The sequence below is a fragment of the Leptopilina boulardi genome, unplaced genomic scaffold (assembly GCF_019393585.1).
Source record: "Leptopilina boulardi isolate dan_hultmark-lab unplaced genomic scaffold, ZJU_Lbou_2.1 LbouV2_362, whole genome shotgun sequence".
Classification (NCBI taxonomy): Eukaryota; Metazoa; Arthropoda; class Insecta; order Hymenoptera; family Figitidae; genus Leptopilina; species Leptopilina boulardi.
This window is the reverse complement of record NW_026137932.1, coordinates 3,567,777-3,581,139: the sequence shown is the minus strand read 5'-3', so window position 1 is coordinate 3,581,139 and position 13,363 is coordinate 3,567,777. Positions and strand designations below refer to the sequence as shown.

The 13,363-nt window shown below is 25.9% G+C and overlaps 1 protein-coding gene across 2 annotated transcripts; it reads left to right on the top strand.

Moving 5' to 3' along the window:
- The first annotated feature begins 6,236 nt into the window (after positions 1 to 6,236).
- Positions 6,237 to 11,948, top strand: LOC127286731 (odorant receptor 22c-like). Of its 2 annotated transcripts, none has more exons than XM_051313297.1 (9): positions 6,237 to 6,430; positions 6,494 to 6,613; positions 7,638 to 7,755; positions 7,907 to 8,162; positions 8,417 to 8,533; positions 8,630 to 8,720; positions 8,833 to 8,870; positions 10,085 to 10,217; positions 11,777 to 11,948. In XM_051313297.1, exons 1-9 carry the CDS (start codon positions 6,287 to 6,289, stop codon positions 11,828 to 11,830), a joined length of 1,071 nt encoding a protein of 356 aa, XP_051169254.1. In that variant the 5' UTR covers positions 6,237 to 6,286; the 3' UTR covers positions 11,831 to 11,948. The 2 variants fall into 2 exon arrangements, with proteins under 2 accessions (XP_051169254.1, XP_051169253.1); XM_051313296.1 differs by having other exon boundaries at positions 8,833 to 8,969.
- The last annotated feature ends 1,415 nt before the right edge of the window (positions 11,949 to 13,363 follow it).

The window sequence follows — 13,363 nt, the reverse complement described above, 5'->3', positions numbered from 1 at the left end:
AATCTATGCACCAATCAATCACTCAATCAACCAATCATCCAATCAATCCACCAATCAATCAATCAATCAGTCAATCAATCAAGCAATCCACCAATCAACCACTCAATCAACCAATCTATAAATCAATTATCCAATCAACCAATCAATCCACCAATTACTCAATCAACCAATCCATAAATCAATCGTCCAATCAATCAACCAATCAATCCATCAATCAATCCATCAATCAATCTATCAATCAATCACTCACTCTTATTCTATAGGATTCCTACGTACCTGAGTTTTATTCACCAATCGTGAAGAATCGCTTTCCTATATTTTAAACACGTAAATGCACTATGCAATACTATGCAGGTCTATACCTGCAACTGACTAACACGAAGGAGATATAAAAGAAGATCCAATTTCGTTTTTTATGTAATTTTACAGGGCCAAAATAATGTAATTGTGAAATAGAAGCAAATTTATTCAATTATTTTCTTTTAAAATGCAGCAGAAATTCTGTTTACATTTACCCCGAGTTTTCGAATTCTCGGGGTAAATGTAAACACTTAATTATCTATTAACTGAATTGACGAAATTAAAAAATCAAAGTCAGCTTTTGTTAAGGGATTCATAAGGAATAATTAGAAATTTTAGTTTGAATTTTTAGTTCATTTTTATTCAAATGCGAGACAAAATACTGAAACAGTAAAACTTTGATTTTCAATCTTTCATGCATTAAGCGAAAAATTGGAGTTTGGCTTTGACAATTGTCGAAAAAAAAAATTGGCAATACTCAGAACCTGTTGCAGGTGAGCTGAGGTTAAAATATTGGGGTCGAACTTAATTTTAAATCTGTAAATTAAGCTGCAATATCTGCTGTTTACATTTACCCCTTGTTTACATTTTCCCCAAATCACCCTAATTATTCGTAGAATAATACGTATATTAAATACGAATTTTAACAAGAATTATACGTATAATTATACGTATCTATAATTTTTAATATTTAGGAATATATAAATATGGAATATATTTTTGTTTATTAATATATACCTAAATATTATAAAATATAGACAAGTATAATTATACGTATAACAATACGTATAATTATTATTATAATTAGCAATTTATTAGTAGAATTTTATACCTACCCTATATGTTTGTAATTTATCATAATTTTATTGATATATTGTAAATGTAAAAGAAACAAAATTTCTGAAATTGCTCAATTTTAATATCAATTTCTCTAAAAGAAAACTAGCAAATTAAATTTCAATATATCTATATCTGTAGTAAAGGAACCCATATATATTTTTAATAAGGAAGTTATTTGACAATATATTAAATAAACGAAAAATATAAGAAACAAATGAAAAAAACATTATCTAAATTAATATCAAAAAAACAAATGGCTAAAAATGATTTTGAAAAGAAATAAGAATAAGCTAGTTTCATATAGTCCTTTCAAGTGTAAACAGATCAGAAACAAATTTCTGAATTTGTCAAAATGATTAAATACAAATCAAGATTTAAAAAAATTACTTTTATTGCAGTGTTGTTACTAATATATCCATCCGTAAATTGTGTGCATATTAAAGAAATTATTCAACAAATAAGAGAAAATGAATTTGAAGTACATCAAACGGTATTAATGCATGACGATAATAAAAAAAGTCTTGATGTACTAAATGAAATTGTATTAGCAACATTCAGTACTAATCCAAGTCGTGTGATAAATTTTCTTCATCAGGATCGAGAAGAGCTATCATCAATATTATCGAAAAGTTTTTACAAAACAACACTTCTAATTGGAATTCTACAAGACGATGCAACAGCAATAGAAAAGTTTTTTCATTTTGTGCAAAATGTGACAGGCATACACGCTTATCCAAGATGTTTGATGATAATTTCAATGAGGGAAAAAAGTATCAGTCGTGAAGATATACTTCGATTAGCATGGTCAAGAAATTTTATTCATCTTACAATTCTCGATGTTGAAGAAATTAAAAATTCAATGTTTCAAGAGAGACGAACAAATTTAATAATCCATTACTTTAATAATTTTACTGGGAATTATACAAAAGTGAATTATAAAAAAGGTTTTGTAATTTTTCCACAAAAATTAAAAGATCTGAATGGTTTTAAAATGATGGGTTTCATCTATGATAAGAAATTTAACATTGAAAATAAAATCTCTTATGAAAGATCTAAAACTATTTCAAAAATCATGAACTTCACACTTGTGGAATTATTTCCTGCAGAATGCAATAAGAAAGATGAAAATGGTTTTAATTTTAAATGTTTTATGTTCATGAATGTCTGTCTTACCAATAACACCTGTAATCTAGTAATACCAGAACGTATGTCGGTAGGAGTCGATATGGGCAACAGTGTTTTCTTTTGTGATAAAGAAATTATAAAAACATTACTACCTAAATTAAAACGAGAAACCCTCTTGATTGCATATACCATTTACACAGTGATTTTAAGTTCTGTGTTACTACTTTTCCTTTGGTTGATTCTTCGATTCTTAAACTTTGATAAAAGCTTTTGGAAATTTTTGAATTTGTTTCAGCTATTATTGGGAATGTCAGTTGATCAAGACGTGAAGAAACTGTCGAATAGAATTGCGTTGATTTCAATTTGCTTTGGTTTTCTTTTATTTTCATCAACATTACATACAATTTTAACAACCATTGAATTCAACATAGTTTATGAAGACATATATGAAGCTGGCAATGAATTGTCATTTAAAATGCTAAACAAATCATTTGCATCGGATTTAATTGGAATAAAGGGTCCTTTATTATTGCAAAAAAGAACAAGTGACTATACTGAGATTAATGATTGTTTAAAAGATCTTTTGGATAATAAAGCAGTTGCTTGTCAGGTGAATCGTGAAATTGCTCGACAATTATTTTTAACAGATTTAAAGAATAATAAGATTTCCACTTTTACGATTGGCGATAAAACAATTGGTGAGAATATATTGGCATTGGATTTTGAAGCTAATTCTCCGTATATTTTTGAATTTGAACGTCATTTTAATAGAATTTTACAAGCTGGACTTAGTTACAAATGGAATAATGATTATATTACAACTATTAACATGAAAATGAAAAATCGATTTGAATTCTCTAATAAAGAAGATTCATTTCCCATTTCGCCATATATAATTCTTGCTGTCGGTCTTGGAATTGCATTTATTTTATTTATTGTGGAATTACTTTTTAAAATAATAGAAAGAAAAATATTAAAGTCTTTTAAGTTTTATTAATTTTTCCAAAGCAAAGAAAAAGTTTTGTAATAACAGATTTACAACTTTGATTTTGCAAAAAAAAACAGCACCGAAACTTTCCTAAAGATTTCCTAAAGATTTATTTGAAATATTCCTCCGAACATTTCAAATAAATCTTTTGGAAAGTTTTGGTGCTGTGAGGTAGCGTATTATTTTTTATTTTAATTTATTTAATATTAATTAAATAATAAAATTATTATTGATAAATAATTAATTATAAATTAATTAAAAAAAATAAAAAGACGTAATCCTAATGACACAAGATATCTTGGGATATATTGATAATATCCCGCAGATATACGTATATACGTAATTATACGTATAATTCTTGTTTCAAATTCGTATGTCTTATTATACGTATAATAATACGTATAATAATAGGTATTATTATACGTGGTTTTTTTCAATAGGGTACCCATTTCTATTATAATTTGACTGATGTTAAAAGTTTGCCATGTATTACTTTCGAATTTCAACAAAAATGCTATAAATCGTATAACTGCAATCGTACCAATTGTTATCAAAATCATGTACCACAATTCTGGTGAATGATCAATGTCTTCAGTGAATTTACCCCTCAGTGGAATAATAGCTTTAGCAGTATTAATTTGTAGTATTTTATTATTTCTTTTAGAGCTTAAATCGTTTTCGTAATAAAGTTTTCCTTTATCTATTAGCAAAAGTATCGGCGGTTCATCAATGCTATTATCACATTTGTTTCTTATACCATGCTCATTGTAATAGCCATAATCACTATTGAAATCTTCTTGAAATTTTTTGTACGAATGTTCTTTATAATTAAAATGCATTTTTTGTGCAAGAATATTAAAAAATTTCACTTTTTTCATATATAAGTCTACGGATGACTCATTAGGAAATAAATAAGGAAAAAATTTAATGTATATATATTTAGATCCAGCAATTTATTTGGAAACCATTTACTACACTGAAAAAAATAGTATTGAATCAAGAAAACCTATATGTACTTTACCAATATTTTCTTGATCCAAGAAAATTTACTTCAAACTAATAAAAATTTCTTGGATTTGACTGGAGCGAGGGGCTATTTACTGAGATCCAAAAGATCCAGGGACGACGTACTCCTTTTTTTTGTCAATTTTCATCTTTGGTCGTCCCAAGCCGTCTCTTGGATCTCGCATTGATTGCATTGTTTTGTTAATTCGACTATTGGCTTCTCGACTTCCTTCAAGACGTATAATTTACAAATGTCGTTTATTGTTTATATTTGTGTAAGGGTTAAATATTTTATTATTTATACTTAAACATAAACACAATTATATTAACTTTTAAAACAGTTAAATATTTAAATTATTAAAATTTTTTAGGGAAAAACAAAGTTAATTGCAAGATGGTTATTTAAATTAAATTTAATTAACATTAAATTCTTTATTTTTTAAGATTACTTCCGAGGTTATTTACATGAAATATTTTTTAATTCAAAATTGGCAAATGGTACAAAATGATTTAAGAGGCATACGATTCCTAAGTTTTTTATCATTTATTATTATTTATCTCTGTATTATATTGTAATAATTAATAATTATAATAAACAAATAATTTTTCAGTTTTATTATGTTCATTCAAAATTTCAAATAAATAGTTTAATTAACATAATTTATTGATAAAGTAAAAAATATACCAATAGTTTAAAATTTCCACATTAACTATAATTATATTAATTTCGAGTTAATTTATATTAGTAAAAAAAGTAAGTATTAAATAACATGGTAATTAAATAACTCATTTTATAATTAATACTTTAAAGTGAATTTAATGTAATAAACAATAAATTAAATAAATAATCAATTGAAATAAAATCAAGATCTCTTTTGATTTCTTGTCATCTAATTGTCACTGGATCTCTTGGATCTCAGTGAATAGCCCCTTGGACTGGAGTAATTATTGAAAAAACCATTCATATTACTTATAATAGATAATATTTCCAAACTTGATTTGAGCATTATTTGGGATTTATTATACGTTAATACTGTAATATCAAAAAAATTTAATTTCCAAAATAACATCAAACATCTGCTAATTGTCTCATTTGTAGGATTTGAGTTTATTAGTAAAAATCTTGGATGTGATGAACTTGACAATAAATCACCATTTCTAAAAGTTAAAAATTGATGCATGAAAATCACAATTAACCAATTCTATACTGTGGAAGCAATTATTTATTTATAATATCTTTTTTATGAAACAAGGCAATGTAAATAAAGTTGTCAATGTATAAAAATTAAAAAATTGATATATATTTATAGCTTAACGATATAATATAATTCAGAGGAAATTTATGATATATGATTCCATTTCCTCAATTTTAAGTATATATATATGAAATATTTTAATCAGAGAAATACTTGAGTAATATTAAATTTCGTTGTGTATTGAAAGTGAAATAATAAAATATGCCTTATTGAAGGGGTATAATAGAAATATATAATTTAAAAATGTTACTGCTTTTACGATTCGTTATTCCATTTCAACTAAGTATTTATTGCAATTATAAAATCTAACTAAAGTCTTTAAGCAAAGGTATATATGAGAGATACTCCTAGGTGTTGTGTCTATAAAAACTACAAGATAAATGAATTCTTCTCTATCTCCATCCACAGAATCTATAGACACTGTAAAGCAAACTATATTGATTAAATTTTTAATATAAAAAATTATAACCCTTTTTAACCTGTTATTATTATAATTACAGTCACTGTTCTCTATTCGAGTTGAAATCTTGAAATATGGCAATTATAATTAAATCTAAAAATTCAAATTATAGACATAGATAACTTTTCAAATTAAAAAACAAGAAACGACAATTATTTATAATTACAGCTTTCATTTTTAACAGATAATTGGAAACTCTTTAAATTCGTGTAAATATTTAAATACTCACGGTATTGATTCATATACAGAGTTAGGGTGTTTTTAGAGGAAGGATTATATATACTTTTTCAATATTTTGCATACACCGAAGACATGGACATAGTAAAGAAACCATACTACAATATTACAAGATATGTTATTATTTTCACCGGATTAAGTAGAAATTATCCTACGTGGTTTAATTTCTTGACAAAATTATTTATTTTTTTTGTTCTCTTCTCTTTTATGGGTGTTCAGGTAGTATTATTATATTTCTTTACAATTTATTTTTTAGTTAAATATCAACACTTATAAAATTAGATTGCAGGAATGATAAAATATTTAAGTAATATTGATTTGGTATTGGTGTGTATTCCACCAATATGCTATTCTTCAATGGGTACAATTCTTTATATAAATAATAATCTGCAAGTAAAACAAGTAATTATTAAGAAATAGTTATACTATTTCATGTCAATTGTATCACTTTTATAGGCCCAAAATTGAGCGCAACAGAATAATAGTCGATAAAAATTTTTAAAAGCCATAAATTATTTCTAAAAATTTTTTATATATATTTATGATCGTTGATTACAAATAAGAAGCATCAAATGTTAGATTTACAATTTTCAAAATGGCGGATTCAATATGGCGGATGATTTTTTAAAACATCGGTTAAATCATTAAGATTTCCTTGAAAATTGTTACTCGGGAGTTTTTGGGGTTGCTGATTACGAATTTGGAGTCAGATTTGAAAAATCCAAAATGGTGGATTCAATATGGCGACTAAAAATTTAAGAAATTTGTCAAATTCGTTTGTAACTTTTTACTCGGGGGTTTTTGGAGTCGCTGATATATAATTTTCATATAATTTGTAGGCTGAGAAATAATTTTTGGGTTTTTAAAATTTTTATCGACTTAAATGATTCTTTATTTTTGGGCATTTTATCTAATTGTATATAGGGCCGTCATTTTGAAATTTTTGAAAAGGCCATTTTGCCTTCTGTTACACAAAATTTTGGGCCTATATGGTTTTTAGGGTTTCGTGGCCCAGAACCGAAAGCCTTATAGTTTCGCTTTGGCGTCCGTCCGTCTGTCTGTCGTACACTCGTATGGTTTCCATGGCAACCGTTACTACGGCAACCATTTCCATAGTAACCATTACAATGGCAACCGTTTCCATAGCAACCGTTACCATGGCAACCGTTTCTTACAACCATTAGCATAGCAACTATAGCAATTCACAAATAATGTAATTATAAATTATTTATTATATACAAATAACTTTTGATCTGAATTTAAAAAGCCACGAAACCCTAATTTTTTAAATTTGACTTTGTGGTTAGACACTCAAATTTCGATATGCAAATATCTCTTTAACGCATGAAACTGTTGAATTATTTTTTTATTGTCGCTAAAATTATCTGTGAATAATAATTAAATAAATTACAACTTTTTCTTATAGATAAACGTTGTTTTCTGGAAAATGCAAAATGACTGGGATACAATAACATCAGAAAAAGAAGTTAATATTCTACACAAATATGCCAGAAAATCCAGAACTTATACTATATTATACACTTGTAGATATTTTTTTTTATTCAATATAATAATTTAAATATTAAAAATTATTCGAAAATTTAAACAAAAAATTTTTTTTCTAATTTTCTAGTAAAATATAACCGTTTTTATTTATAATAAACCATTTTCTTTTTTTATTATTTTTACTTTCAGTTGGATTCCTTGGAATGCTTATGCTCTATTATTCATCACATGGCATTCCAATGATTATTCACATTTTGAAAAAGAGCGATGGACCTAAACCGCTTCTTTTTCTTATTGAGTGTGGATTAGATTTACAAGAAAACTACGGTTGGGTAATATTTTATAGTTATTTAACTTGTTACGTTTGTACATATGGAATTGTAATTGGAGGTACAATTCTTGGAACGTTTCTTGAGCATGCTTGTGGAATATTTGAAATTATAGGGTAAACGTTAATTTTTAAAATTTTTTAAATTATTAAAATAATTTGTTAAACACTAAAAATTGTATTTAGATTACACTTTAGGTAAAAATTATCATTGTATATGAGCACTTTTATTCTGACATAAAATATGCTTGATTTGTTTTAAATTGGCATAATTTTTTTTTTTTGTTAATTATGTATTAATCATTTTTTGTATAATATAAATCAACAGAATTCGTCATTTAATCGTCAGTATTGATATTGATTGATTACAGGTATAAATTGACTATTGCCATAAATGAAAATCCATTTTCTAGTAATGTAGTGAATTCTCAAAAAAAGTTTCAGCAGGAAGTTAAACTTTGTGTAGAAATGCACAGAAGAGTTCTATTGTTTGTATAACACAAATTACCATTATTTATCAATTTTATCAATAAAAATACCTAAACTACTTCATGTATGTTTAATTAAAAATTTTACTTTTCGAGATTTATGGATGATATCCAAGCTGTATTTTCAACTCCCTATCTTTTTGTATTTGGATTAAGTGTAATTTTATTAAGCATCACTGGAGTGCAAGTAAATAATTTACATAAATAAAAAAAAAAATGTTTTTTGTATCTAAAAAAACAATTATACATATGAAGAATAAAATATTAGCCTAGGTTTTAATCTTATTTAATTGATTTAGTTTGTAATGAGTGAGAAATCTTCTGGGGATGGAATAAGGTATGGATGTTACGCAGTATTTCAAGTTGTTCATATTTTCCTCTTAACTCTACCAACTCAGAATTTACTGGATAACAGCTTTCTTCTTTCCAGTTCGATGTATAAACTATTTTTTTACTTTTAATATTTCTTTGAATTTAAAAAAAAAAATTGGAAACACATTTACCTTCATAACTAATATTAATTTTGCAATAAGATTTGTCATTCTGTATTCGAAATATTTGGATAAATTTGATGAGAAATTTAATTTTCGCATTAATGAAATTCTATTATTTTTACGTTTTATAATTATAATATATTGAATTGATATTTTCGAAATCATGCTGTGTTTTTGGTTAGAACGTTTACAAATAATAGTATCACTAATTTTCACTGAACAATTAGATTAACATTTTATTGTCAAAAAATGTTATTACACTTTGATGAATTTGGATTTAATTAAATCAAGTTTGGTTTCGCCAAAACGATAAAGATGCGTTGCACTCAAATGAACTAAGAAAAAGTATAATATAGAGAGAACTCCCACGTCCTCTAATAAAACTGGCTCTGCGCAACTCTGTTCTCAGATGGCGCCACTAAACGCCTGCGTAAACTAATAGAATTAATACTTTAGCCTCTAAAAAAAACTCTAATGTTGATAATACTAATTAATAATGATAAAATTTGTTTTTAATTATTATTAATTAACTAAACGTAAAAATAATACGACTTTTATGAATTTTGTATTTCTTTTTGAATGACAATTAAATTCTTCATCAATTTATATCAATTTATCATAATATTTCGGAATCCCATACAACACCAAATTTACAGGTACTTACGGCACAATTAATGTTATAGTTATTAATTATTTACTGCTTTACATTAATTACACGAAATGATGCCATTGTCCCCACTTGCCATTTGTCATAATTCTCGGACAACTACCGCACCCTGCTCTAGTGAAAATTTAGTGACTTTATATAGTACCTTTTAATTTTAACTAAAAAATCACTAAATTTTCACTGGAGCAGAGTGCGGTAGTTGACGAGAATTATGACAAATGGCTAGTTGGAACAATGGCATCCCTCCACATTTCTCATATAAATTGACTATATTCTAACCTTCATTTATATTTTTTAAAGACACGAATAGTTAATCGAAAGTAAACTGTTAATTTATATCCAATTCGCCAGCGAGAAGGAACATAAAACTAATTATTGTTTTTACTGTAGATACAATGCAGATTGGTATCATCTGTCAAGTGAATCAACAAAATTATTACTGATTATAATGAGAAAAGGATCTGAACCTACTACATTTATCGTTGGCAAAATATTCATACTTTCATTACAATTTTTTAGAAGGGTAAAAAAATTTTTAAAATTAAATTGCAAAAATAAAGGCTGCTTTTCGTATAATCTAAAAGAGGAAAAGAAAAACTGAATGTGCGACGAATTCATCGCACATTCATGGAGCATTTACACCTTCGGCAAAAAATTTTCTTCACTTTGCATTTTCCGAAATACATTTACCTGATTGGTTGTCCAGAATCTAATTCATTGTCGACAACCAATCAGGTAAGTGTATTTCGGAAAATGCAAAGTGAAGAAAATTTTTTGCCGAAGGTGTAAATGCTCCATCATATATAGTGAATGGAAATAATGTGAAAAATGAATGAAAAATTGTTGATTTTTTGGAAATTTTTACTCTTTATATTTAAAATTGTTTTTTTATTTTTTTTCTGTACTTTTTGAGTTTTTTAAAAAACGAATTTTTGCACAAATGAGCACTATTGGGCACAATATTTGTTTATTGAAAATTTTTATTTTACTGATCTATAAATTTCTGAACATAATTTTCTCACAAAAAAAAAATTTCAAATTTAATTTAAAAATTATTCTTTTGGCCTTTGGATTAAGTTAAGGCGCACTCACACCTTTTTGGCTGCCTGCAGGTTACCATGGCAACGCATGAGAGCGAGTACGACAGAAAATTTAAAAATTTGAATATTCAAATTTTCTGTCTCACTCACACTTGTGCGTTGCCATGGTAACCTGCAGGCAGACAGGCAGCCAAAAAGGTGTGAGTGCGCCATTAGAAAGCACTGTAGGGCAAGTTCACCAATTACGGCGCGTTCGTAAAAATAGAAATTATTACTATTATATTTAATATAACTGTTGCAAAATGATTAAAAAAAATTATTTTAATATCTTTTTAATACAATTGCAAATAAAGATGCACCTTTAAACAATTATTAATTTAATTGTTTGAGATCAAAAATTCTTTCCCTCGCCGTAATTGAAACATTTTTAAAATTCCCATTGGCTCCAATTACAGTGGGCAAAGTATCTTCAAAATACACGTAATTTTGGTCAACGTAATTAATACACCGAAACTGATGCCAACGCGCCGTATAATAGAAAATTACGATATATTAGTTTTAATTTCTCATATTTGTTTAAATAATCGATTTTTTATAAAGTTTAAATTTTTTCTTAGTATCTAAATATAACATAAGATTTTAGTTTAATAAGTCTTAAATTAACTTTATACAATAGAAATGTCGAATTTTCTATTTCAAATGTGTTTTGACTTGAATCACGCCGTAATTAGTACATTTACCTATTTATTCAATTCAACAGTAATTTTCTTTAATTTTCATTTATTTTTCACATTATTTCCAGTTACTATGAATGTGCGACGAATCCGTCGCACAATCAAAGATTGCGATTCGCCAGAGTTAAGAATTTAATAACAGTTTATAGAAATAAGTTAAAATTGATTAAAAAAAAATAGCTAATAATTTGTATTTGTATCTCGATAAAATTCAAAAATATCAGTACTAATTTTACAAGATGATAAAAATTACTAATTATATGCGGTTTGATTAGAATTATTTTAAATTATTATAAAATTGTTCAAAGGTTATTCAAACATCAATGTCATATTTCACTGTTTTGAATTCTGTACGAGGATGAAATGAAATGTCTTCTACTGAATTTTACACCTATGGATATTTGAGTAGTTCTTAAATCTTTGATAGTAAACAAAATATTTAGAGCGCCTTACATTGTAAAGAATTATGTAAAATAAAAATAACAGTATATTGAAATTGTTTATTATTAATTATTAGCTTTTTTTAAAAATCTTTAAATTTTAATAAAGAATTAAGACAAACTTCCTCGTATAAAGATTTATGGGCAAATCCACAGAACCGGCCGATTTTTACTTATCAAGATGAAAATTTTCCAAATAGCAAGCACACCTTTTATTTATGGTTTACTTTCTTTAAAATATATTCAAGAACAATTATCTTCTTGCGTGATTCATTTTATTTTAATGCCGTTTGAGTTAAAAGCCAAAAACGAAAATATTATTTTTCTTCTGGAAATTATAATTATAAATGGCATTTCTTTGTTTTTTTTAATATATTATTTGAAATATGTGCAAAACATTTTGAATAATAAAATATGATAAAATACAAATAATTAATTTTTTAATTATCAAAAATAAATTATTTATATTTTATCATATTTTATTATATATTTTATTTATTAGCATTTAATTTTTTATTTCTGTAAATTAAATTGTTTACTTACTAATTTTGATATTAACTATTGTAACCAACAAACTGACATTATTGACATCGATTTTGATATAACTTTGAAAATAAAACAAATGAAAGGATAATTCATTTTTCACGATTAACTAGTTAAATTTCGATAAATTTTTTTTTATTTTTAATTTTTAGACGTTATAAATTGAAAATATAATTTGGCGTTTGCATACAAGAATTATAATAATGTCTTTATATAATCACACATGTTTTCAACTCATCATATTTTATCCTGTAGTTGTGCTACTGAAAAAAGGCTAAGTTGAAAATGGTTCACGCTTAAACATAGAGTGATAATTATTGGAATATTTTCTTTAATTCTGATTGCACTCTATTCTATGATACATACATTTGTTCGTCTGTTCACAAGCAATAAGCTCCAATTTGAAAAATTCAAATCGAATAATCGCCGCAAAAGATATTTACAAAAATGTATAGACATTTCATTATTATAAAATAATGAGTAACGCTACTTTCAACGACTATCATTTCTTTTTATTTAAGAGCACATATTTTTTATTACTTTCAAAACATTCTTCAATAAGTAAACTATAATTCACCACAGTTTGGAATTGTTCGGATCTATGCCGAACAAGTTATACCTATAAGAATTAAAATTTATACCTGGAGTAACACCGTAAATTTCATTTTTTAAGTTACTTAATTCGATTTTATTTTTTATAAAAGACTAGAAGGTTCACATTTATTCAATTTTCTTATTTCAATAGGTTCTCAGAGATATTACAAAATGGTTGAAGTATGAAAATAATTAATATAATACTTCTAAAATAGAAAAATATGTGAGTAACATGAAATCGACCGGTTCTGTGGATTTGCCCTTATATCTGATTATTTACAGATAAATTAGATTACAGAAAGCATGAATAGATTTTAG

What these genes read in the sequence shown, in the direction of transcription:
- LOC127286731 (XM_051313296.1), top strand. Translation starts at nt 6,287, where the DNA reads ATGGACATAGTAAAGAAACCATACTACAATATTACAAGATATGTTATT. An exon ending in GGAATATTTGAAATTATAGG is followed by an intron (nt 8,163 to 8,416) that starts GTAAACGTTAAT and finishes GATTGATTACAG; the next exon opens with GTATAAATTGACTATTGCCA. An exon ending in TTTCTTCTTTCCAGTTCGAT is followed by an intron (nt 8,970 to 10,084) that starts GTATAAACTATT and finishes TTTTTACTGTAG; the next exon opens with ATACAATGCAGATTGGTATC.